Genomic DNA, 27,977 nt, shown 5'->3' on the forward strand with positions numbered 1-27,977 from the left:
ACCTTCGGCCAAGCTCCAACATTCAATAGACAAAAGACTTGAGGTCAAAAGCTGTTAGTCCCTCTTTTTTTTTTTTTTATTATTATTAAATACCCTCATTTTCTAAAAATAAGCAACCAGAGCTTGTCGACATTTTTTTTTTAAGGTTGATTACTACAAAACCATTGCAAAGTTAAACGTACAGACCATAGTACATCAGAGACACAGTAATAAATGTATAATCGAATGTACTATTAGTGATCACAATTTATTTTAACATCATGAGGAGCCAGCAACAGCCAGGCTGGGCAAATACTTGATTGTACCCATGTTTCCATGGGATGGGGACAGCAGCACTGAGTTACACAATGAGATCAACACTTACTTCCTTTCCACCTTCCTGGCAAGATTTTTGTTAGATAAGGCAAAGGATGGGCAGCTACTAAATCACCGGTGGTTTGAACCATGCAAGAACAACACATAATAGAGGAACAGGTGTGCAACAAACATCTGACTGCTGAACCTTGGGCTGAAAAAGGCAGGGAGAAAAATGATCACAGAAGGTCATAGTTAAAAGGCAATTCAACTCAATTTAAAAATTAATCCAAGAAATAAGCTTTTTAAAAATGTCTTCCTGTCACCTTTACACAGGTCAGCATAGTCCAAAGGCAATTTTCTCTTTTCTGTAGTATTTTAGGTTGATACACGGAGCGGTCTGCTTCCGCCCTCTTTTGTTCCACGAGAGGAAACACAAAACCACCTAAATATCTTCCTCTAAAGCTCTGGGTTATAGAAATGATCAACAAATAACATTTATTTCACACCTAAGCATAAATAGCTAAAATGAAGATTACTGTTCACTTTCCTCTTCCATTATTTCAACTCTGCGAGGCCCATAGAGGAGAACATACGCTATGTGCCAGTCTCCACCGCCAGAAAGCCGCAAGATATCCTCTGGTGTCACGATGCTGACCTTGTCGTCATCAAACTTAATCCATTCATCTAAATAAAAGGAAAAAGGAATCTCGTGTGTGATTTTTCCCACTTCAAAAAAGGCACAGGGTGACCTGATGCACCACGTATTCCACCTGTCACACCACAGTCCTCGGTGTGGTCCAGAGACTACTCAGGTTCAAGATCTTTCCAGGGGTTCCATGAAGGTTGCAGCTATTTTCGGAACACTACTAAAGCACTGCCTGCCTCTCCCCCCTCCTTCCCTGCGGTGTGCTTTGGAATTCCCCAGGTTACACGATGCGTGATAAAGCAGCAGACAGGACGCAGAAACAATACAGGTGTCTCCCATTAAGTGGGACAAAACAGACTTAGAAAAATGTAAATCAGTACCATTTCTTGCTATTTTCTTTTTGCTTTGGAAACTACTGTTCTTCTTATTCTTTAAATGTTAGTTATGTTAATATGTAATGAGTTCATTACTGTCAGCTTTAAATGAATTAATTTACTTCTCAGTTTTAATTTCTATTACAGTAAACATTAAGAGAGAGAATCCTCATAGACAAAACTCTTCGGGATCCTCAATAATTAAGAATGTAAAAGGGGTTCTGAGACCAAAAAAACTTGAGAACAAATGTGCTATAAAATTCAAACTAAGCGAACTATTGAAATAGTAGGTAATGAGAATCTTTACCTTGTTTCCTTTTCACCCAAGACACATAATGGCCCGAAGAGCTAGACCTTCCCTGGTGTGTCAGCACGGCTTGTAAGTCATAGTAGCCACAGTTATTGGAGCCAATGTCTAATGAAAGATGTAAATCCAGTAATATTAGACAATAAACAGGTATGTCCTCTCTCAAGCTAGGTTATCAAGCAAGAACAACAAGTTTATCCATTATTAAAATCCAGTAAGACACTACCGTCCAATTAAAATTAAAGCTTCGTGAAAGATGTTTTAAGAAGCATGGTATCATTCATAGAATATATATTCACTAAAAAGAGTGATTTTTACTATGCCATATTAAGGTAAATTGTACTTCAAGACAACTTTTTTTTTTAAAGCATAGTATCTGAAAAAACAGATATGTGACAAGACAGTAATTTTACCTTTAAAATAAAAAACCCTACACAGAGTAACTCAATTGAAATGAAGATTTCACTTACCATCAGCAAAAGAAAAGGGTTCATACTTAACTTCCTTTTGGGGGCTATTCTTTTTGTCACTCTGAGGAGAAAAAAAAACTCATTTTAAATTATCATGATATGGGAAATAAAATTTATATTCTCAGTGAGTATGAAACATGTAAATCAGCTGCCCCTTACCAGAATCTAAAATACACAGTTTATCAAATACAAAGTTGCTAAAGTTACCATTTTAGCAGTTACAAGTACACCAGCAGCACTTACTAGAAGATACCACTTAGCTGTCAAAGTGGGCATAAACGAACCAGCGCTCTATGCTGTCAATTCCATTTTAAAAATGGAGGTAACTCCAGAACATACAAGGAAAATAATAAAACACACTGAATTTTACAAGGCAAGATTTTATGTGAAGTGCTCTGATGAGATACATATAAAAGGAATATAAACTGCAGATTTTAGGGGAAAAAATATGAAGTTTTTCCTACCATAAAGGACCCATTTACCATAGGTAGAGTTCTTTTAATTGTACTAACATATACCTAAAACTTTAAGGGCTTACACCAATACATGAAGGATTTGCACATATGCTAAATACAGGTTCATCCACTCTTACTAACAGATTAACAAAGTGAATGCTCAACACCGACTGAAGATGAACACACTAGGGTTAGAAAGCGAGCAGTAAGAACCTACTGTCTTTGGTTGCTGATTTACTTTTTTATCTTCTAGATCCTTGAATTTTGATCGAAAAGAAATCATTTTCTCTTGAAGTTCCGGTGTACACAGTTCGTACACATCCAACATAAGAGGAAATTTAACATCCTATATACAAACCAAAAAGAAAAAAGTATAAGCAGACCTACGAAGGTAGGTATTTAAAGTATCACACTTTTTAAGTAGTGCTTTAATATTCCAATAAAGTTGAAAGTAAGATCTGTAAAAATCACCTGGAAATCTATGCAGTTGAAAGTAACAGTGTTTATTTTCAATCTGGTCCTAACTCTTAAGATAAAAAAATTTTTAAACTTTTCCATTAAACGTTTTTACCCATGAAACTGACACAGAGGAGTTACCAAAATTTATACAACAAAAGAAGCATTTCAGGAATACTAGACTAGTAGCTACTTCAACTACATTTACCCTGTTCACACAATACTAAGTATATCTGAAAATGTATTATGAACTTCAGCTCAGCCTCAAGGATCAGAGACTCTAGGATACACCGCAGAGGTACAGTTCAACAAAGCAGACAAATCATAAGGCTGGCTCCTTCATCAAGAGGTTACAATTTAAGTACTCTTTGGGCACCAGTAATTTAACACTCGTTTCACTTGGAAGAAAGGAACCACCTAGAATAGAGGGTGTTGTACTGCCCCTTACCCCACCCCCATCCCCAAACCTACTGGACCAGTATCTCTGGAACTGAGGATCTGGTCTGGAGTAGTCATTCTGGGGAATGGAGGGCATCCATCAGAATTATCTGGGAATCCTTTGAAAAATATAAGACCTCAGCCACCTAATCAGATGCTTGGTAGAGGTTCAGGGGCAGGCACGTGTGTAATTTAAAATAAAAAGGACAACAGATAATTCCAATACACATTCTTGGTTAAGAACCACTTGTCTAATGTTAATAAAGTCCCTATTTATGGTATTTTGAAGTGAGTTTATCCCTAAAAAGAATACAGAAAACCTATTGTAAATTAGGAATTACCTTCAAAGAATTATAGTATTTTACTATAGTGAAGTTCATTACTAACCTTAAGAACTTTAGCATTCACAGATTCCTTCTCTTTATAAAAAAACCGAACCATCTGAATGGTCAAGTAAGCAGGTAGCCGGCTGATCTTGGACTGAGAAGAGAAAATGGAGATTTTATTACATGCAAATACCATGTAAATTTTTAATCTGTTGGTTTGGTAAAAAACAAAGACTGGGTAATAATAATTAACTGGAAACCTTTCAACTAAATGGAATTTGATTTTTAAAGGAATGCACAACTTACAGATTTGATGTACAAAGCATTTCTTTGCAACGTTGGAGATTGTTTGGTGATTTCTTCCTGAAGTCGCTAAAAAAGAACATAACAGAAGTCCAAACATTAAGGAATCTTTTTCTGCAACATGGAATCACACCTTTAATTCTTTTAAAAATCAGTTCTACTTAGTAGACAAGGTACAGTATGCCAGTGGATTTATACCCCTGAGAAATAATTTGAATGAAGACAATGTGGGAAGGCTTTCAGATTTGTGATTACTAATTACATTACTAAAGCAATCACCACGGAGTAGCTTTCTAACATTTAACCAAGTTTATTCAGCAACAAAGAGGTAAAGAAATGTGGAGCCAAATTACTCAAGAATGAAACAAATGATGATAAAGCATCTAAAAAATCCAATACAATAAATATAACATCTCATGAATACATGTTTTTCAAGAAAGCATATCTGGTGTGATATTACTCATTAGGTAAGCTGTATGTCATCACCAATCCATGATCATCTAGATGTTTCAAGTATATTTAGTTTTCCAGGAATTTTATAAAAGCATGAAGAATACATCACCCTGAAGAGTGCCTGTGGAAACACTCCATCGCACACTCTCCAATTAACATCTGCACGTCACGTTCTGAGGCCCTGAAACCTGAATCATAAGTTGTCGTAGGACTCTTGGTGGTGAGCTCGTATCTGTATACTTTTAAAGGGAACGGCTCTTAAATGCCATCATGCCTCGCAACTCTCCCCTCAGTATCACAGGGCAAACAACAGCACCATTTATCTATCTGCCTCATAGAGACACATTTACGAACGCCTCCCTCCCCCAACCACTCTTACCCCCAACTGTAGATGGGAGCTCCCCGATGACAAATTCATCTTGTTTATCAATATAATCCCTTCCCCAAGTCACTGCCTATCCTTCAGAAGATGTACATACTCCCCCAAACCGTATCAAATAAATGTTAGACCAGCAAAACGGTTCTGTTTTATCAACCTACTCACTACAGTGGATTCTTTAGTGTGGCACTGGGGAAACAGCACTGACTGAACAATGAGAGAGGCAAGTTCCAGATGTGGCTCTGCCCCAACCCAATTAAGTCACTTAAACTCCTGGACCAGCTGCAACACTAGTGCACCAGCACCGGGACTACACAGCCTCACCTGCACAGCACCACCTCCGTGTACACCTCACAGTTACTAACACATCCTCATTGCAACACCCTCAGAGGCTGCCTTCACTGCTGTCAGCCAATCAATACACAACCTCGTTTTATGTGTTTCCACTATTTAATGACAACTTAACATACTGTTGACCAACACTGAACTCACGGCCAAGTACACTACAACTCATCCTGAATGAAGCTCATCTAACAAACGTTATTTTCTCTTTACTACACATCACAGCCTCCCGCACCTGGAACACCAGACAGCCTTCAGCACTATGCCTGAAGGCCATTTTAAACAGCAAGATACCAACAAAAAGCACAAACATGTAAAAAATGTGGCACTAAAATTACTGCAAAAAGGACGCTTGTTTATAATATGAGGACTGAAACAAGAAGGCAGAGCACCACCTTTTGAGACCTCAGGTGGGACAGAGTGAGTCAGGGATCTCAAAATGTTTGCCATTCTGAGCACGTCTACAAATGGCCATGAAAGCACCATGAGTACAGATGCTGGGGTTACAAATCAATTTTAGCAAGTAGGTCCATTTACAAATACAGAACTACAATGTGGATGAAGTGTAACTGTCCTTACCAATTTAAGTCCTGTAAAAAGATACTTGACTTCTTGATTGATAAAACAGCTAAGCTGCAGCTGATTTTCCTTCCCTTTAGTGACCTCTTCTTCTTCAGATTCTGTACATTTCATGCTTTGCAAAATAAGATAAGGAATAAACCAACAGGCATTCAATTTCTTATATAATCTTGAATATAATAAATTATCCTAATGCTATTAAGTGTAATAGCATCATTCATTGGTATTTAAAACATTTCAGTCTCCCAACAGAGATTCATTTCAACATACTTAAAAACACTTATTCACTTATCAAGAGGATGGAATAGTGAGTGTGTGTAAAAGGATACACTCTAAACAAATATAAGCTGATTTTTATATAGTCTTAAAATGGTCCTAACAACCCAAAGAAACAGAATTCTAAGTAGCTACTCATGTCCTAGAAAACAGTACTCTCCTAAATTCATGTTTTATTAATTGCTTCAATCTCATATATATCATTTAGCTGATTTACTCCATTTCATACAATTAAAAATTAATTCTCTATGAGGTGAATTAATGAGGTACTCCACTAAAGCTATTCTTAGGAAAAAATAATGAGTATCCTTAAAGGGTACATTTACCTAAACTTCAAGATCACTCTAGTGGTATATATTTCCAAATTCCTGATTACTGTGTTATTTTTTTAGGCATAAAAATGTCCTGAAGAATTTCTGTTCATGCCCCACCCACCACTCCAGTCAATGATGCTGTTTATACCAATTCACTAATCAGTTATAGTTTATACGAATCTTGGCTCATAAGGATACGTAGTTTCAAACTCAACTCCGAAGAACTGATCAATTAAGCTTTTCTTTTTAGAAGGCGTCACTGCTGATGCAGATGAAGAATCTGTCTGCAAAAATTAAGATGAAACAAAAATTCAATTTTACTTTACACAGATATGAATGTACATTTCCTCCCACACAATCCAGTTTAGTACATACATATTTAAGCTTTTCAAAATGTAATCCCTTTCTGTAAAATATTAGCAAAAAACTGTTCAATATTAGCAAAAAACTACAGATGCTCAACAATCTCAACTGATTTAGTTTAGCAAATAATAGAGTGAATTTAAGCGTCAAATGCAAGCTTTCAAATTCCAAATACAGATGTAGCATCTAAAGTATTGAGGTACATGTCTGTCTATTAGGATGAATTTATTTCAAGCCTTTCAGAGGGGGAGAGGTGGAATATCAAAGTCTAAAGAAGGTCTATAATCAAAAGTGTGTTTCAATTACCTCTTTAACAGTATCATCCTCTATGGCTTCCAGTTTCTGTTGCAATACTCTCATCATTTGTATCCAACATTCATTAGCATCCTGTAATTTAAAAAATGGCACAGTAAGTAATCCTGGCTGTTACAGTGTTCGCTCTATAAAATTATCCCAAAATAATGACTGTTTCCTTTGAGAAGGGGAAGAAAGTTTTTTCCTTTAAAAATACTAAGCCAAATTAGATATTATATGGTCTTCAAAACAACAAAGAATTCCAGAATAGTTTACTGATTCATTCAAGAGATGTTTAGTGAGTCCTAATTATGCTGAACACTATTCTAGACACTAGGAACACATAGCAGTGAAAAAAATAGAGAAAGTCTTAATGGGGGACATAAATAAACAAAATATAACACAAATTCAAGTAAAGAGAGTGTTACGAAGAAAAAAAGGCAATATGGTAGCAGAAAGTGATTAGGGGAAGGGAAGTGTGGTATTTCAATAGGACTGTCAAGGAAAGCCTCTCTGATAGAGAGGATGGAGCAAGGGGAAGAGTGGCCCGTAATGAGATCAGTGAGCCAGGTCGCTTAGGACTGGGAAAAACCACTAGGAGGTACTGAACACGGGACCAACGTAATCTTATTTACATTTAAGAGGACTCTGGGGGCTGTGTGGAGAAACACCACAGAGGGCAGGAGCCAGATGATCAGTTCACTGACTACTGCACCACTCCAGGCAAGAGATAATGGAGGTGTGAACAAGAGAGGACTGCTATCTGCATTTCCAAATATGCTCTAGGAAGTATGGTGAGAGGAAGAAACCTAAGTTTTACATTTACAAAATGAAAACCACAGAACCCTGCCCTGATTACCTGCTGAAGATACTGTCCTTGTTCACCCTTCTCTGCAAACTGTGGAAAAGCCATGTGCAAAAACTGCAGCAGAATAATAGGTGGAATACTAGAAGAAGTTTTATCCATGGAATCAAACAAATCTCTAAGGGCTTAAAAACAAAGCAAACACTGCTTTAGTAAAACAGTGACATATTTAATACATGCTACTGTAAATTCTCAATTAATACAAAGAATTGCTTATTATTTTTAAGTATATCTATTCCTTTTGCAATTGATGGATTCCTAATAAGAAAAGGATTTATTTTAAAAACTTTAAGAACTTACCAGAAGACTGTGTAATGCAAACACTAGCTATACACAACTTCCGGGCCTTGCCCTATGTCTCTCTCTCCTTGACAGCCTGTCTTCCCAAACAAAGCAGGGCATAGTCAGTCAACACAGAGGACACAGCCTCTGTTCAGGATGAATCAAACAGGCATGTTACAGTTCCACCACTATGAGGACATCAGGTCACCACCCCCAACTCTCCTCCCTTTAAGCCATTCTTTGTTCCCATGTACTGAACTCCTGAATAGTGAAACCTGGAATATGTTTAAATGAAATATGTTTAAGGATTTAAACTGACTCTACTAAATAGCTAAGAACCAAAACTAACCTGACTTTAGATGGTGGGAACAGCTTAATTCATTCTGAAACTCAAATGGGAAGGAACTAGTTAAAAGAACTTACTATGACATCCTCAACTACAAGTTGTTTAATATAAGCACTCCAGGTTTAATGAGGTGATGTTTTATAAAACACGTTTTATAAACAGAAAGATACTAAATAAACTGTGAGTGAAAAACAACATTTACTGAATACCGCACTCCCCCTTGAAAAGCAGTATTTAAGATCCTGACCTGCAGTGATATACTGCGCTGAAGCTGTTTCCCCTGAAGCTCTCAAGGCACCTGCATACCTAGGAACAGTAAGGCAGAATTAAATAGGAATCAGTTCATTTTGAAACTCAAATGGGAAAGAACTTGTTATGACATCCTCGACTGCAAGTTTCTCTGAGCTGTTCCCACCATTTTTATTTACTTCTGGTCTTATTCCTTTAGTAATTATATGGGCAAAAAAGAAGTGCTAAGAAAAAAGAGGAATTTAGATGAATGAAGCCTACTTTACATTCTTTCCCCTGTCTCACTCATTAAAACATTTTCTCAAAATCGTGTAAAATAAAAAAGTACATATTTATAGCTCAAAAACATTAAACCACAATTAATAAACCTACATTCAGCATTAACTTCCTATACAACATTAAATGAGTCGTTTAAATTTCAAGTCAGTTTTCTCACTATAAAAAGAGGGGTTTCTTCTATTAAATGATTTCTAAATTCACTTCAGCTTTTAACTCTCAGTTAATTTACAACATTACAAAGGACTGGCCACCCAAAGGAAATATTCAAACCACAGTATTTACTCCTACAATGTCTTATGACAAAGAATCAGCATTCAGATGATATCAAACATTGAGGGATGGGAGAGACCCCACAAAGGTCATATAAGATCAGTAACTGCTTGGGGAGTGGGGCAATGGAAGGGGATGAGGACTAATTGGGGAAAGGTATGATAAAACTTTCTGGGATGATGAAAATGTTCTACTAATTTAATTGTAAAATGAGTTAGAGAATTCGCATTTGTTAAAACTGATCACAAACACTTAAGACGCTTCTTGCATTTCACTAGATGTAAGTTACATTTTAATTTAAAAAAACAAAAACTGCTTATTTAAGTGAATGAAAGATGATAGAAAACATTATGTTAAATCATATTCAATTGAAGAGTTTTGTTTCTTTTTTTCATTTGTTTAGATCTTTTGGAAACTGCTGCAACTAAAAACTTTAATTTTTTAATATACAATAATTCATAATATTGTTTATTTAAAAAATAAAAATCCTAACAGTTTCTCTGTCAGACAGTTCAACAACTTTTAAAGGGCACTTCTGAAGTTACAATGAGGTACTCATAAAGCAGATGCAGCCCATACCATTACTGAAGTATGTAACTACGTAACTGCCACTGGTACTGAATTTACTTCTAGTTATAGGGTAGCAAGAGTATGGAACTAGTCTGCATTTACGGCAATAGTTGCATTAATGAATTAACAATCTTTTTTTAAATAACTAAGAATAGGAAAATCATAGGTAATTTAATACCATCCCCCCAAAACTCTCAATATTGTACTAAGAAAACATATCATCCCTAATTAAGATAAAACCACCCATTAAGCCAAATAATAATCACAGTGAACTTTAAAAAAAGAAAACCAGTTAGAAAAGAGGAGGAACTGATAGTACTGAAATGTTTAACAGACAAAATAACTTAAGTTTTTACAGACAACAGAACTAATTTTTGTCGTGTCGATAAAAATTAAATGACACGGAAAATCTGAATGTAATTAACAAACTTAATGCCTATTAGTTTATCACCTTCAAAAAGAGGACGTCCTGACTTCTCTATCATCTGTGAAATAGTCACAATAAATCAATCATACATCAGATCAACCCAAACATTCATCAGCAGAAACATGATTATTTGGTGATACATGCACAGTGGTGTACTCTACAGCATGAGCAAGAATAAACTACAACTACACACATGGAAACACCAAACATAATAAGCGAGGCTCCAGTGAACACAATCTGTATATTGCCATTCATAAAGTGTTTAAAATAGGTAAAATTAATCTATGAGGTTGGAAGTCATGTGACTATAACAACTCTGGGAAGAAGGAGGGGCAGTGGATCAGAAGGGATGGGTGAGAGGACCTGCGGAGTACTAACAAGGTTCTGTTGGTCCATGTTGATTACAGGGATGTGTTCACTCTGGGATAAGTCATTTGTACATGTTTCTGTATATTATAATTCAATAATTAAAAAACTTTCGGGCAACAGGAAAAGATGAGATTTTACAATGTTTTTTTAAAAAAACATCTGAGAACAGACAAAACCCTAGAATTATGTATGTTCATTTCTATGTAAGAATAAATGATCCAAGCATGCAACTTAAGTTAAAACTTAACAAAACAAACCTAAGGAAAAAAAAAAAAAAAACTGAAGGAAAACAGAAATAAGACAATAATACAAATAAAAGTAGAATGAATCAGACAATTGAAAAAATTTAATAGCTCATTCTGTGGAAAATAAAACACACAAACCCTCGGCAAGATAATCAAAAGAGGAAAAAAATTAACAAATAAGAAGTAAAAATGGAGGAAAAAACACAGGTCCAAAAACAGTAACTCTCACATGCTAAAACAGTTTAAAGGCATAAGGCTAAATTCATAGGAAAACATAAATTACCAAAACTGACTCTCAAAGACACAGAAAATGGACATTTAAAATGCCAAAAAAAAAAAAAAAAAAGTGGGGTACAGCCAATTTTATGGGTAAGTTCTGTTAAGAACAGGTCGGGGAGGGAGGGGGTTATAGTTCAGTGGTAGAGTGCATGCTTACTTAGCATGCATGAGGTCCTGGGTTCAATCCCCAGTATCTCCATTAAAAATAAATAAACCTAATTACTCCTCCCCAACAAAAAATATTTAAAAAAAAAAGAACAGATCATCCCTCTATAAATTTGAAAATTAAAGTAAAATAGCAATCCAGTAATTGCTAATGAGAAAACTGTTTTGTACTTATTAAGAGCTGGCTTGCCAGTCTCCAATAAGATAAAAATATTGCCATATGATGTCTTTCATGAGCAACTTACAGAATTTTCAAGGGTAACTTTTACCATATACACTTTCCACTTTAGGTTCTAAATTTAGAACTCCCACAATAAAATGAGGTTCCACTGCTGGGCAGCACCAAGCAAACCAGATTTTACCTGCACTATAGTCCTTGGCCCTCACTGCCTCTTGAGCTAATCCAGCCTATTTCTCTGGAATGCACTTTCTTCTGCCCTTTATCATTATATATCTCACTTTCCAGAACCTGCCAAGTATGTGAAGATGAACTTCAGCATCTCCAGCTGCAAAACACCTTTCATGGAATTGGTCTCTCTTCTTTCATTTATATTTTATCAGTTAGTGTCATTTTTCCAAAGATATACAACCCCATCCACATCATCTATCAATTAAGTTAATACAGAGGCTTCCACTCTCTTGCAAAAACTTGAAATTCAAAAAATATTTCATTTGGTTTCAGGAAAATGGAATCAACAGGATGAAATCTGCCCTGCTTGTACAAAACTTGACTCCAAAACACGGAAGAGAGCTCTCCTTGGAACAGGTTATAATATGGAATCCCAGACAAGAAAAATAAACAGGAGGTCTTGGAAATAAGGCAAGTTTGTCCCAACTAGCCACTCTTCCTTCTGCCTATGGAGTGTGTGTCTACTTTTACTTTAAACTGAGCACCTAACCAACCCCTACACCTCGTGGCCTTCCTCCTGCCATCTGAAACAGCCTGCACTCTGGCTGTGCAGTGTGTAGCTTTCTGAATAAATCAACTTTTATTCAAAAAAAAAAAAAAAAGACAAACCAATTAAAGCATAGGCAAAGGATTTCATCAGACATTTCTCCAAAGATATACAAACGGCCAATAAGCACAGGAAAAGATGCTCAACACCATTAGTCACTAGGTAAGTACAAATGAGAACCACAACGAGATACCATTTCACCCTCAGGATGGCTATAATCAAAGACACACAGAATCCCAAGATGGCAGCCACCATGAAGATGATGACTGCAAAAGACGTCATGTTACTTTTGAAGATAACCAAAGATAAATTCACACAGAATACAAGTGGAATCACAGAGCTGAAGGAAGAAATAGAAATAAAAAACCAAACAGCTCCAAAATTTAGAACATGTGCCTGTGAGGACAACATGTGCAGATTATGACTGCTTAACGATAGCTTATCAGATTGGTGGTGTTTTCAATAGCCATTCTCAAGAAGAAAAACAAGAAATGTTAGAAGCAGCAAAGAAAAATCTGCAAGAAACTGATAACTTAGAATCCAGAGTGGAATCACTTCAGTAGGTGTTAGCAGATTTGAAATTTCAGTTACATGCGATATTTGGGAGCAACATAAACCTTGAAGCAGAAGAAAGCTAAACATTTTATGATATTCCTAAAAATTTAAGGAAACCTGAGTATTATTTGAAATGGAAAAAAAAGACATGCAGTAACAAGACTGGCACAGAGATGAACAATTTGGGAACTCTCTTGCATTACCGGTGAGGATGTAAAATGGTGCAGTCACTTTGGAAAACATTTTGGTGGTTCCTCAAAATATTGTTTAACATGACATGAGTTACCACATGACCGAGCAGTCCACTCATAACCAAGAGAAATGAAAACAACTCATCTGCACAAAAACTTGTGCTTGAATGTTCACAGCAATATTATTTATAATAGCTAAAATGTGCAAACAGTCCAAATGTCCACCAACTGATGAATGGGTAAACAAAACATATCATATCTATACAATGGAATATTACTCAGCCATAAAAAGGAGTGAAATATTGACACATGCTACAACATGGATGAACCTAGAAAGCATTATGCTAAGTAAAAAGCCAGTCACAATACCACATACTGTATGATTCCATTTACATGAAATGTTCAGAATAGGCAAATATGCAAGACAGAAAGTAGACTAATGGTTGCCTAGAGCTGGAAGGAAGGGCATAAGGAGTGATTGCTAATGAGGATGATGTTTCTTTGCGGATGGGTGGGGGAGGACTATTCCAAAATTAGTTTGTGGTGACAGTTGTACAAACTTGTGACTATAATACAGACCATCTAATTGAAAACTTTTTTTAAAGAGTGAACAGTACAATAAATGAATTATGCCCCAATAAATCTGCTAAAATATATATATATATATATTTTAGCAGATTTATATATATATAAATATGCATTACTTATTAACACAAAACAACATTACTCATCCAAATGAGAACCTCCCTTACCCAAAGAAGACTTAAAACAATTTTTCTTCTGTCTTACCTTTTAAGGGCATCTTTGAGTTCAGGCACAGAACGAATACACTGAACTGTAGCATTCATGTAACAAGTGTTACCAAGGTTTGTCAATCCACATGGTAATTCCATCTGATGAGGAAAAGAATTAAATCATTTTTATAAGTTCACAGAGCATATATAAATACCTAAAGTAAACACTCTGAAGCAAGTACAAGTTACCAACCCATACCAATTTATAGTACACCTTCACACTAAAGAAACATGTTTTATTTCCCCCTCAAAAAATTTTACTGACATTATGTTGACCATTATTCTGTGTTTTAATTCTCTTCTTGAAAATAATAAGAAAACAATTTTATCAGTCCTGCATCCTTTGCAGGCAGAGGGTAGCAACATATATATAGAAACACCTCAAATAAAAAAAAAAAAAGAATGGTACTATACAGATACTGGATAGTAAAAAATTTATATATATATAAATATAAAACTTTTGACAACTATGCATTGGCCAGTTTCTAAATCAACACATTTAAATTAAGGATAAACTGTATGTATTTTCAAAATAGAAGGTTTTAAGAATTTAAATATCCTAGCATTTAAACCAACCTCTTTGAGGCTGTTTTCCCATAAAATAATAGTAAACAGTTAAATAGTGGTAACTATTTGCCAGACACATATTTATTAGATATTAATTGACTTTATAATAATCCAATTAGGACTCCTTGAGCCAATTTCAAAAATAAAACTTTTACTTACTGTTAATAACATATATCTTGCTATTGATTAAATCTTCAAAACATGTAAATGCTACTTTCTGAAAGGCATCTCAGTAACTGTACTTCTGAAAAGCAGTGATCAAATATATAAAATGTGGTATGTCTTACGGCAGATGCTAACTGTTCTTCTGTCATGTCTTCTACGAAGACAGTTTTAGCCGAGGGTTCCTCAGGAAGAGCATCTGCTGACCCCATCATTAGTAGAGTCATTCCCTGTTTTAAAAAAAATTAATTTCATGAAAATACTCAAAAGTTGATCATATTTATGTCCAATGAAAGAAGCCAGCCACAGAAAAGCACATAGTGCATCATGCTTCTATTTGCCAGAAAAGGTAAATCTTGAGAGACACAAAATAGATCAGTGATGGCAAAAGCTAAAGGTGGGAAAAGGGAGTATCTTTAAACAGGAATGCATTTCTTTCTGGGTAATGATAAAAATACTCCAAAATTAGGTTGTGGTAAAGGCTACACAACTCTGTAAATAGTAAAAGTCATTGAACTGTTAAAAAAAAAATTACTGGGGTGGCTGGTTCCAGCCAGAGGTCACCTGCTTATCTATAAAGGGGCACATAGAAACTTTTTAGAGAGGTGGAACTTCTACCTCGACTGTGGTGGTGGTAACATGACTGTATAAAATTAACCAAATCCACCAAACTGTACCTTTAAGTATGTGAATTTTATTCTCTATATATCACCTCAATAAAGCTAAGGGGAAAAAAAATCTTGTCACAAAGCTGAGAATGTTTTCAATAACAGAAAAGAGGGACTTCTTCACATGATCATTAGTATATAGTGGCATCACTTCTACCCACAACAAAGTAAGTACTGAGAAGATTCAATGAATGTCTACTGTTAACTGTAACCATTATTTGCATTTGAATAGAAATATTTTGAAAGCACTGAAACCTCCATTATTGGAAAACAAACCAAATACATAAAATAGTTCAAAATAGCCAATTTTATAATTCTACACATTATTAACCTAAGGGAACACTTATATTCACTACATGTATAACATTCCATACAACAGAACAATGAAGACATTGTCACCCCAAATCTCATAATCCTGATGTGAACAACACCTTCCTCAATATTGGAAGACATGAACATCTAAGACAAAGACAAAGGGTAGAGAGGCTTAAAAGGGAAAAAAAAAAGTCAGAAGTAGAAAATTTTTTTTTAAAAAAGTAAAAAAGTAACTAAAGATTAAATTAGGAAATTACTAAGGTCAACAAACTCATAGTCTTAAGAGTACCTACGCTGAAGTCCAACAATCTTCATTCTGTCACCTGCCACTATCACTTAAACTTTCTGTAAGATAACAGCAAAGCAGTACTAAGCTATCACTAAAGAATTTTTTTCCAAAGACAACTGTCTCAGGAAAAACAAATATTTGAAGAATATACTAGCAATAACCAATTAGAAAATACAATAAAAAATAAAGAATACCAGCAAATATCTTAGAGTAATGTAACAAGGAATATGTAATACTTTAGTAAGAAAACTATAAAGCTTTACTTGGGGATATTTAAAAAACACCTAAATAAACTGAAGGTTATGATAGATTTCTGGACTGGAAAAACTACTGTAAAGGTATGATTCCAAATTATCATGTAAATTTAATTAAAAAATTTTGAAACTGTACAGTATGACTCATTCCTGTAGCTAATTCATACCCATGACAATAGCTAAGAAATTTCTTAAAAAGAATAAAGAAAGAAGACTAAAAATGTCATTTAAAATTAAGAAAATAGATAATACAATAAAGAATGTTGAGGATAATAATTTAGAAAAAAATTACTGAGTTCTCCACCACACAGCATGGCCATACCCAAAATGAATTACAAACTGAAACTTTACATGTAAACGAAATGAAACAACTACGAAATATTTACCTGAATTTTTTTTTTATGTTGCCATTTTGGAAGAGTCTCTAAAATTGACATAAAAGATGAAGGGACTGATGATGTCACTAACTATATAGATCTTAAAATTTTCACCACTACCACAATCAAAATTTAAAAGGACAAACAAAAAAATAAATAAATCACTGTAGGCACAATAGAAAAACAGGCAAAAGAAAAAAGAAAACAAAAAAAGGGTAAAATTAATAAATTAATTTTTTATTTTTTTGTTTGTCCTTTTAAATTTTGATTGTGGTAGTGGGGAAATTTTTAAGATCTATATAGTTAGTGACATTATCAGTCCCTTCATCTTTTATGTCAATTTTAGAGAATCTTCCAAAATGGCAACGTTTTTTAAAAACTTCAGTTAAATATTTTGTAATTATGTGTTTCATTTTATTTACATTTAAATTTCAGTTTGTAATTCATTTACTGTTAAGATAATGAGCATTTTTTATAAAAGATAATTATATTCCCACAACAAAATTAGTGAAGAATGAGACTGTTTTACATTTTTTCAAATCTCTAACATCTGGCTTAAGAGAAAACATTTGTTTCTGCATTCAATCTGCTGCAATATCACATGTCCCATAGCCTCTAAAAAACTCTACTGTACATTCATAAACAAACAATAGAAAAGGCAAATAAAACCTTAATATCAATATGAAAATAGTTCTGATCTCAGGGACTCCTTGAAAGAATCTTGGGTACTACCTGGGGTTCTTGGGATATACTCGTTGAACTGCTACCCTAGAGAAATCAGCATAAATAACAAAGGAATACAGTACAGGTAGAAATAAACACAAAATTGAAAATAATCGAAAAAGCAGGGGAAAAAACCGAACAAATGAGACAGAAAGCAAACAGAAAGACAGTAAATTAAACCCAAATATATGGATTACATTGAACATAAGTGGTCTAAGGGTTCCAATTAAAGACAGATTTTAAGACTGGATTCAAAAGCAACACCGGGAGGGGAGGTTATAGTTCAGTGGTAGAGCATGTGCTTAGCATGCGTGAAGTCCCAGGTTCAATCCCCAGTATCTCCGTTAAAATTAAAAAAAAAAGCAAGACTGTACATGCTATCTTTAAAAAATCCATTTTAAATATAAAGACAAATGGATTAAGAGTAAAAGGATGAGAAAATACATACAATAATTTAAAAAAATATGGAGTAGCTTTATCAGAATCAAAGTAAACCACAGAGCAAAGAATAATACCAGGGACAAAGAGAAATTATTCACTGTGATAAAAGGTCAATTCATCAAGATGTAACAATCCTATATGTGCATGCATCTAATCAATATACATGAAGCAAAACCGGTAAAATCAAATCCACAACAAGATAAAATCAAATCCACAACAAGATAAAATCAAATCCACGACAAGAGTTGGAGATTACGACATACTTGATAAAAGAAGTAAACAAAACAACAGAATAGAAAGAACATGAACGTCATAAACCAACTTAACCTAACTGGCATTTATAGAACATTCTACCCAACAACATTCTACCCAACAGCAGCAGAATATGTATTTTTTTTTTCAAGAAAACATTCGCCAAATGAATAGACCATAAAACAAGTATCAATAAATTTCAGAGAACTGAAATAATACTGAGTATGTTAGGTGACCACAGCAGAATCAAATTAGAAAGACATAACACAAACATATTAGAAAAAGCCCCACATAACTAGAAATGAAATATAGTTCTAAACAATTCATGGGTCAAAAAAGAAATCACAAGGTAAACTAGAAAGCATTTTAACTGCATAAAGAAACACAGTATATCAAAATCAAAACTTGTGGATAAAGCTACAAGTACTTAAAGAGAAATTAATAATTTTAAATCTCTGCATAAGGAAAAAAGGTGTAAGAAAATCAATGACCTAAGAAGACACTTTAAAAAGCAAGAAAGCTAAGCAATTTAAACAGAAAATATAAAAAACATTTTAGAGTAGGTATCAACAAAATACAAAATAGATAATATATATTAGCAAAGTCAAAACCTGAATAGATTTATTGATGAATCCTTAGTGACACTGACCAAAACAATATTTATATATACATACACATAAACATATTTTACTAATATCAGGAATGAAAGAAGGAATGTTAGTAAATAATGATAACAGATATAAAAAGATAACTAATGATTATTTTGGATTTAATGAATAATTTTATGCCAATAAATTCAACATATTTAAAAGAAGCAAATCCTTCAAAAGAGAAAATTTGCCAACAACAACAACAAAAAACAGAAAAACTTAAACAGCTCTAAATTAGAGAAGCTGAGTATCAATCAAATTCCCAAAGAAAACCCAGGCCCAAATAAAATTTTCTAGTAAATTATTTCAAACATTTACAGAAATAACACCAATCTTACATAAACTCAATTCAGAAAAGATAAAGGAATACTTCCCTAACTCTCATAATGAGTCCACCATAACTGTGATGACAAAATGAAAGATGATCCAAAATAAAAATGTTAATATCCCTCATCAACACATATGAAAATATCCTTCAAAATACGAGAAAATTAAGTCCAGAAATAAATAAAAGAGATAAATACATCATGATTTAATGGATTTGTCCCAGGATGTAGTTCTCAAAGCATTGTCTGTGAACATCTATGGGTCTCTGAGATTGTTTCACAAAGCAGCAAGGTCAAAACTATTTTCATAATAATACCAAGATGTTATTTCTCTTTTTTACTGTGTTGACATCTGCCCTGATGGGGGTAAATCAATAGCAGCTAAAACTTTTAACAGTGACATCAAAATGAACTGGTAAAAATGATTCACTTTATTAAATCTCAACCTCTGAATAATTTCTTTTTGAATACATTTCATATTATGGAACAGGAAGTACAGATAAAAAACTTAATTCTCCTGGCAACCAACATGTTCCTCAGCAGATGGACAAATAAACAAACTGTGGTGCATCCCGACAATGGAATACTACTCAGCACTACAAACTGAGTTATCAAGCCATGAAAAGACTTAGAAACTAAAACGCGTATTACTATGTAAAGAAGCCAATCTGAAAAGGCTACAGACTGTATGATTCCAACCATATGACCTTCTGGAAAAGGCAAAACTACAGAGACAGTAAAAATATCAGTTATCAAGGGTCGGGAGAGACATACAGACAGAGCATAGAAAATTTTTAGGGTGGTGAAACTACTTCATATTACACTGTAATGACGGATACATGTCATTATACATTTGTCCAAACACATAAAATGTACAACACTAAGAGTGAACCCTAATATAAACTATGGACTTTAAATAATTATGAAGTGCCACTATAGAGCATCAATTTTAACAAATCTGGTGGGGGATGTTGATCAACAGAAGAGGCTACGCATGTGTGTGAGAGGATGGTATAAAAAAAAGTTAAGAGTGCCAATCAATTAAAGAAACCCACTTCTGCATACCAAAGTATGACAGCTGTATTCAGGATAAGCTTGTACAAATATTTGTGTTAAAAACTAGGCTAATGGCCCTTCTTTTTAAATGGAATACCATTTTTACTTAAAACAACTGTGAGTTTTTAGATTTGGGTATTTAGGCAACATTTTTTAAAAATGAAGGAAGTAAGCTTATTGAGTCAAGAAAACTGACAACATTTATAGCTGCCAATGACAAAATCAGAGCTCTCAAGTGAAAAGAATTTTCTATCTGTCACTAGAGAATTCAGTTATCTTCTATTAAGTTAGATTGTCAATAAATATGAAAAATACAGGACAAGGCCAGTCCTTTCGCTTTAAAATTAACAGGTAATGGGTCTGTTACTGTTATTCTTAAGTGAATAATATTTTTAATTTCTCAGCCTTAATTTCTATTGATAAATATCAACAGATATAATTCATATATATGAAACTCTTTGGGGTTTAAAAATAATTTGAGAGTGTAAAGAAGTCACAAAGGCCAAGAAATCAGAACTGCACATGCCACAAATGCAAGGTTTAACAGTTCAAAATCAATGAGACTAACCAGATTACTAGAATAAAAGAGAAAAATCATTATGATCATTTTAATAAGAAGCAGAAAAATCACTTAACAAAATTCAACAGCCATTCATAATTTAAAAGGTTTTACTGAACTAGGAAACGACAAAGATATCCACTCCCACTTCTTTCTATTCAACCCTGTATTAGAATACCTAGCCAGTGAAGCAAGGAAAAATAAAGAAAATGAAATCATAAAGACTGGAAAGGGAGAAGTAAAACTGACTATTTGTAGATAGCATGCTTATGTACATTGAAAAACCAATGGAATCTACAAAAAGAAAAAAAAAAAAACTACTGGAACTAGTAAGTAAATTTGGCAAGGTCACAGGATAAAAATAAACTGGTATTTTTATAGTCTAGCCAAGAACAATAAAAAACAATTTTTTAAAAGTATTGTTCAACAGCCAAGAAACATTAAGTTCTAAGAATCCAAGTACCGTGCAAAGATCTCTGTATTGAAAGGAATTACAAAATTGTGCTAAGAGAATATAAAGACATAAATAAATGGAGAAGTACCCCATATTTTAAGAATTTTAATCCTCAATACTTTTATGATGTTCATTCTCCCCAAAATGAACTACACATTCAATGCAATCTAAACAAAATTCCAGGAGTCCATTTGCAGGAGCTGACAAGATTTTTTTGTAAAATTACAAGGAAATGAAAGGAGCTAAAATATTCTTGAAGAAGCAGAAAAAGTTGGAGAATTTACACTGTCTTATTTCAAGACTTACAAAACTTTAGTAATCAAGACCATCTGGCACTAGTATAAGTTTAATCTAATATCTCAATGAAACGAGTCCAAAAATAGACCAACAACTGATTTTTAAGAAAGACTGACACAAGCCAATAAGAAAAGGAAAATATTTTCTAAAGATGACACTGGAACAACTGGATACACAAATGGAAAAAAAAGGCATTAGGAATATACTTCAGTGTAATAATTAGGGAACTGTATTATAGTAAGTGTTCTTACGGTAGTACTTACATTTTTTATTTTGATGTTTCCCCAATCATCATCCTGTTTTAAAGATAAATAAAATACATTTAACCACACTTGCATAATCCAAACATAGTCTAAAAATCAATGAATTTTAAGATACTTCAGAACAGAATTTTCCTGTATGCAGATTTTAATTAAAATTACTGTAACTGGGGGGAAGGATACAGCTCACTGGTAGAGTGTGTGCCTAGCATGTACAAGGTCCTAGGTTCAATCCCCAGTACCTCTATTAAAAATAAATAAAAACCTAGCTACCTCCTCCCAAAATAAATATTTTTAAAAAAACACTGTAATCACAAGTATTAAAAAAAAACAAATCTAGTACTAAAACTAGTTAAGTCTAACAACTGTTTAAACTACGTAAGACAATCTAAAAGACAGTAAACCTGGTAGCACCAAAAGTACTAAAAAACACTTGACCGATGACAAGTGACAGATGCTAATTTTTCGCATGTTTGGAATCAGCAGAGCTAATAACTAGCTTATGTGACAAGAATAAAGAGTAACTTACAAAGTGAGGTCTACAAAATTAGGGTGATTATATAATTTATCATCCAAATCAAGAGACTCTTGAAAATAAAAGTGCTATTAAAAATTATACCAGGAGAGTAAACAAGACTACCCAAGGCAAACTAACCCCTAATAGTTATTTGTCATGTCCACAAATATTTCTCACGTCCTAAATTTCACATCTATGAAGCAATCAACAAATACTTTCATTTCAGTATGTTCAACTGAATCAAGATTTTTTTGAAATGCTATGATTGGTCCGAAGATATTCTGGCCTACTGTAGCTAAGCCCTTCCATTCACAGGATAAAGTCAGTTCCAGGTTACTCCTTCCTTTTTAGAGAAGGTACCAGGCATTCAATACCCTTCCCTCTAGTAGAGCCACTCTCTCTTTGGACCCCATCCTTCGAAATGCAGCATAACTTCCTATATGCCCTTCGCCGTTTAAGGCCTCTTACTGCTCATCATAAGAAATGACAACTATATGTGTTTCCTCATGTTCCGTACTTATCCAGGGTTACACAAAGCTGGGAAATGAACCCAGATCTGATTGACTTATAAATCATATGTTCTCTTGGTGTATGTTACTTAAACCTTTCTGATGCTCAGTTTCCTTGTTTATGAAATATAGAAAATACAATTACTTTCCTCATTTTTAAGATACATACGGTTGAAAATTAAAGATAAAAGCCTGACAGAGTAAGTATTCATTAAGTGGTAGCTATTAGTAGAAAGTGTTTCATTTAATTAGCATTTCTCTAGAATTCTCCACAGTGCACTACCAGCACATAGCTCAGCACAAATCAGGTTATCAAGTTCACTAATGACCAAAAGCTCATACTGCAACTTGGAGGGGAAACAATGTTTCTTCACCAACATCTGTTTTACTGCTTAGCTGACAGGGGTAGTCAGTCCTCATCTCTAAAGTTAACTAGAGCTCTTTAGCATTTCATATCTAACTCTTGAAGAAAGAATATTTTAAAAACCATACTTATATAGCATTAAAAACAATAAGAAAATACCTTCACATCTTTTTGTGGCCCTTCGTCAATGATGCTGGTAAGCTCAGACTCTTACCTGTAGTCAACGTGATCATTCCAAGGGAACTAAATGAAAAATTAAAGTTCCCTCTCTTTTTAAACAAAAATTTTTTCCTTCTCATCTCCAGATAGGTGTTAGACAGCCATTACTTTTAAGAGAAAGGGGCTCTTTTTTAATGGTAAGAAAAGCCAAAGGAAAAATTAAGTTTTCCAGAACTAAGGCCTTGGTAAATTCAGTACATTTATAACGCATTCTGTAGTAGCCTTTAAAAAAAACTATCACATTGTTCCATATTTTTAACAGATAAAATCTCTACCCCTATAACTAATTACTAAAAACATATTTAGTCCAAATAAAATAAAATACTTCTAACATACCCACATAAGAAAAAATTTCAAATACAGAAAAATGCAAAGTGCCCCACTCCCCAACCCCCAGAGATATTCAATGATACAATGTATTTTAAAAATCTATATTTTAATGACACTTCATAATACAGTGTCTTGAAATGACTACAATGTTCCTTCCTTACACTAACATAAATAAAAATTTTAATCCCATAGACTATATACTCTCACCAAAAAATACATCTCAAATGCTACACTTCCTGGTGCTAATTATTTTCATGAGTTATATCATAGTACATAATGAACATTTGGACTCAATTTTACCTTCAATGTTCCTCCTTTCACCATAACTTTCTGTCTGGCCGGCTGGACTCCAGTCAATGCAAAAAGCTGAGCTTTGAACACCATGGGAGGTTCATCAGTATTCAATTCTACACCTTCAAATTTCTCTTTTCCCCATTTCACAGTAACTGCAAACAAACAAATTATTTTTTTCATTTACAAAATAGTAAGACTGAAGATTTAGATCCTTAGGGGAACAATCAACCCAGCTTGAAAGCCAAACTACATCATTAATCTTTTTAACACTCATAATGCCTACCTAATCAGGAGTGAAGTGAATGCAGTAGATCTTGCAGAAAATTTACCTGGATCTAATCCAACTTCTCATTTGATAAATAAGGAAACTGAGACTTAAGAGACGCTATTAATGTCACAAAACTAGTTAGTGAATATTCAAGTCTTCTGAATCCTACTCTAATAATCTCGGCAACATTTCCCAGAATAAGGTTCACAGACTTCAAAATATATTTATTTAAATAATCATTAAAATCAGTGGAATTTTACATACTGTCGAAATAGAAAGGGGGAAAAAAGGCTAGAATGATATTTTGAGAGAAGAAAAAAAATAGAAAAATAAAGCATATTTAGAACAGGTTAAGGAGTACAAATTCTGGATTATATGAAGGTGTGGGAGCATGGGAAGGTCTGCTTCCTGAACAAGAGGTGATCAAATATTTTAGAAGAATCTTAAGATATAACTAAATCATTAAAAAAAAAAGTAATCTTACTTCAGTTATTCAGATGGCTACTATAAAAACAACAACAAAAAACCCAAAACAACAACTGTTGGCAAGGATGTAGAGAAACTGGAGCCTCTGTGCATTGCTGATAGGAATATAAAATGATGCCGCCATTGTGAAAAAAAGGTATAGCAGTTCCTCCAAATATTAAGTATAGAATTACTATATGATCCAGCAATTCTATTTCTAGGTATATACCCAAAAGTACGGCGAGCAGGAAATCAAACTGATACTTGTATACCTGTGTTCAAGGCAGCATGATTCACAACAGCCTAGAGACGAAAGCAACCCAAGTGTCCATCAACAGATGTACAGATGAACAAAATGTGGTTTACATACAATGGACATTATTCAGCCTTAAAAAGTAATGCAATTCTGACACATGCTACCCACATGGATGACCCTTGGAGACATTATGCTAAGTGAAAGACTCTAGATACAAAAGGACAAATATTGTATGATTCTACTTACGTGAGATATCTAGTAGTAATCAAATTCAGAGACAGAAAATAGAACGGTGGCTGTCAGGATGCTGGGAGGACCAGGATATGTGGAGTTACTGTTTAATGGGGATAGTTTCAGTTTAGGAAGGTGGAAAAGTTCTGGAGGTGGATGACGACGATGGTTGCATAGAAACGTGAATGTACTCAATGCCAAAACTATAGGCTTAAAAATGGTTAAAACTACATTTTATGTTATGTATGTTTTACCACAATAAAAAAAAGTCAATCAGCCTCATAAAATAGCTACCCTTTGAAACATGTACAAATAAACTCAAGGATATAATATACATAGCTTGTTTCCATTGAAAACTTTATACCTACTCAAAATGAGAATCCCCCAACTAAGAGTTGTCTGATTTCTCTAACTACTAAAATCAGAACATAAAAGTGACCCTAACTCCAAATCCCAATTCTTTCACTAGTTCAATTAATACTTAGCATTCATTCAATGATAAGCCCAGTAATAAGCAGGGGGAGACTCTCTATGAACTTTGAGTTTAATAAAGGAGAGAGGAGAAAAAGGATAAAATAATTAACAATACAGTATAAATATTATAAATGCTAGAGCACAGTGGAATGCTTTACAAGTGAGGAAGGATTCCCTGGAAGAAGTGATAACTGTGAGTTATCACTATCAACTTTGAATTGACTCTCAAAGGAAAAAGTAGGTGAATGCCAGAGAATAAGAATAAAAGCATTCCTGGAAAAGACACTCAAAATCATAAAGCAGCATGGTGCATTCTGACATATAAGTATTTCCCAGAGTAAAGGGGAAGCACCTGAAAAATCAGAAACTATCCAAGGATCAAGTCAAGAAAGGTTAACATAAGTCATATTAAAACATACATGTTTTATGTTGTACAAAATGTGCAACCCCTGAAAGGTTTTCATAAAGGCCACTTTGGTCTGGTTTGAACATTATACCACTCTGGCAGCAGCAGGGAAAATACAGCTTTGAAGGGGGAACAATTATAATCATTGAGATAAACTGGAAACATCACAATAGTACAAACAAAACATAAGGACTAAATCAAAACAGTATTAGAAATAATAGAGGATCTGTCTGAAATTTATTTAACTGTGTCACCATGGACAAGTTAAACTTTATGCTTACCCATAAAGGAGAATTATACTGTACCACAGGATTATGTTGAAAATTAAAGCAAAGCAACATGTATAAAAACATTAGCTCTGTATCAGACACAAGAGTGTTTGTTAATTTTTACGGCACTTAACCATGTAAGAATCTGGGCATTTAATTTTCTACTAAAACTTATGAAACAGTACTTAAAATGTTCTCGTTTTGAATAGGGCTTTTTGCAGAACATGGAAATACAGGTTCTCAATATGGAGATGTCAAAGGAAGATATCTTAGAAATCTACTTCAATTCTCTCATTTTGGAAATGAGGAAAAGATCTGATTAAATATTTAATATGGAACTCAGTTTTTAAAATATAAAGTTTGGTGAGTACAGGTATTTTCTGAGGGGGAACAAAGACAGGGATTGGTTTTATTGTGTGAGTCTACCTATGTGTTTAAGTATCAGCATACATTGTTGACATTTACCAGAATTACTTGATTAATGCCCCTTCAATTCTACGTTGCATAAATAGAATATTTCAAGTATCATTCTACTGTTAATTGTGGCTTTAGAGAGAGATTGAGCGATCATTATTATATTCAAGATTCTAGAACGTCAAGAATCCACCTCACATTATTCTTCTGTTTGATATAATTCTTTGAAAATATGGAAATCTTCAATACAGGAGCGATGACAGTGTCAGCGATGGCCAATGAATCACACATCCATAGCCAACAGGAGCCACCACATACATTTTAGGTGCCATTTTGAATTAGACTAGGAAACAGCAAGGTCCATTTACTAAGTAAATTGTGATCCCTGGCCAGCACCCTGAACTGCCATCATGCAGAAAAACCCTGTCAGATGTCATTCAAAACGAAATGACGCCCGCGGGTATTTGTACTGTTTCACCTCTCAAAATTAACACTGTGCTTCGGGCATAAAAGCCCGAAACAAGGTTTGACGAAAATGAACCAAAACGATGTTTTCAATCTGCCTCGGGATAAAACTCAAATTGGTACTAAAGGGGCGGAAGAGCTCAAGGCAGCAAGGGGTAAGTGAAGGGAGGCTACCGACAGAAACCCCAGGATGGAGGAAGGCTAACCTCACATCCCGAGACCTTCCATCACTCCCTTACCTCAGACTTCCCCTCCTTGCCGCTCCCTTCCAGGGCTACCACTGAAGAGCCCAGGAAATGCCGCTGCACCTCTAGCCTGGTCCCCGGTACCCCGCGACACACCCTCTACCTTCCCTCACACGCGAGGACAGCGACAGAAACTATTCTGCAGAGTCACCACTCTGGAGGCCGAGGCTCGCGGCTTCCCCACCTCCCCTCCCGCCCCCGCCCCATCCACCCCGCGGCCCAGCAGGGACACGGCTCCTTCGCACTGCAGGGCTCGGAACTCGCCGGGAGAGAGAAAGGGGCCAGGGTCACCTCCACGCCGCGGCACCCCCCGCCCATACTCCCCGTCCCCTCCCCCGCCCCGTGCTCGGCCGGGCAGCCGCCCTGCAGGCCAGGCCTACCCAGCGGCCTAGCACGCGGCGGGACTGCGGGGCGCGAGGCGGGGAGCGAGCTCACCGGAGTAGAGCGGCATGGCGTGGCGCGTGGGGAAGCGGCGGCGCAGGAAGGCTGGGCCTGGCAAGGGCGGCGAAGGGAAAGGGACGCGAAGCTGTGGCGGCGGCCGAGGAGGAGGCGCGGCGACGGCGGCGGCAGACACGGTGCGACGAGAGCCTCATTCAAACGGGCCACTGGCGATGACGCAGCAACACGCAGCCCCCCTGCGGAGCCGAGGAGGCGACTGCGGGGAGGCGAGTCGGGGCCTGGTGGGTG

At 35.1% G+C, this 27,977-nt stretch overlaps 1 protein-coding gene and 1 pseudogene across 1 annotated transcript; one reads left to right on the top strand and one right to left on the bottom strand.

The window, feature by feature from the left end:
• Positions 1-54: 54 nt before the first annotated feature.
• On the bottom strand, positions 55-27,959 carry USP14 (ubiquitin specific peptidase 14). The gene is made up of 16 exons (XM_032467212.1): positions 27,726-27,959; positions 23,804-23,949; positions 21,568-21,600; positions 14,769-14,873; positions 13,910-14,013; positions 8,813-8,871; positions 7,932-8,062; positions 7,085-7,165; positions 6,614-6,699; positions 5,826-5,940; positions 4,076-4,141; positions 3,831-3,923; positions 2,767-2,895; positions 2,095-2,155; positions 1,625-1,732; positions 55-981 (listed from the first exon to the last, which is right to left on the bottom strand). Exons 1-16 carry the CDS (start codon positions 27,739-27,741, stop codon positions 830-832), a joined length of 1,485 nt encoding a protein of 494 aa, XP_032323103.1. The 5' UTR covers positions 27,742-27,959; the 3' UTR covers positions 55-829.
• On the top strand, positions 12,323-13,273 carry LOC102508992 (annotated as a pseudogene).
• Positions 27,960-27,977: the final 18 nt, after the last annotated feature.

This window comes from Camelus ferus, chromosome 24 (assembly GCF_009834535.1).
Source record: "Camelus ferus isolate YT-003-E chromosome 24, BCGSAC_Cfer_1.0, whole genome shotgun sequence".
NCBI classification, from domain to species: Eukaryota; Metazoa; Chordata; class Mammalia; order Artiodactyla; family Camelidae; genus Camelus; species Camelus ferus.

What these genes read in the sequence shown, in the direction of transcription:
- USP14 (XM_032467212.1), bottom strand. An exon ending in TGAATGCTAAAGTTCTTAAG is followed by an intron (nt 2,896 to 3,830) that starts GTTAGTAATGAA and finishes GTTTGTATATAG; the next exon opens with GATGTTAAATTTCCTCTTAT. An exon ending in TTGGGTGAAAAGGAAACAAG is followed by an intron (nt 982 to 1,624) that starts GTAAAGATTCTC and finishes CCTTTTATTTAG; the next exon opens with ATGAATGGATTAAGTTTGAT.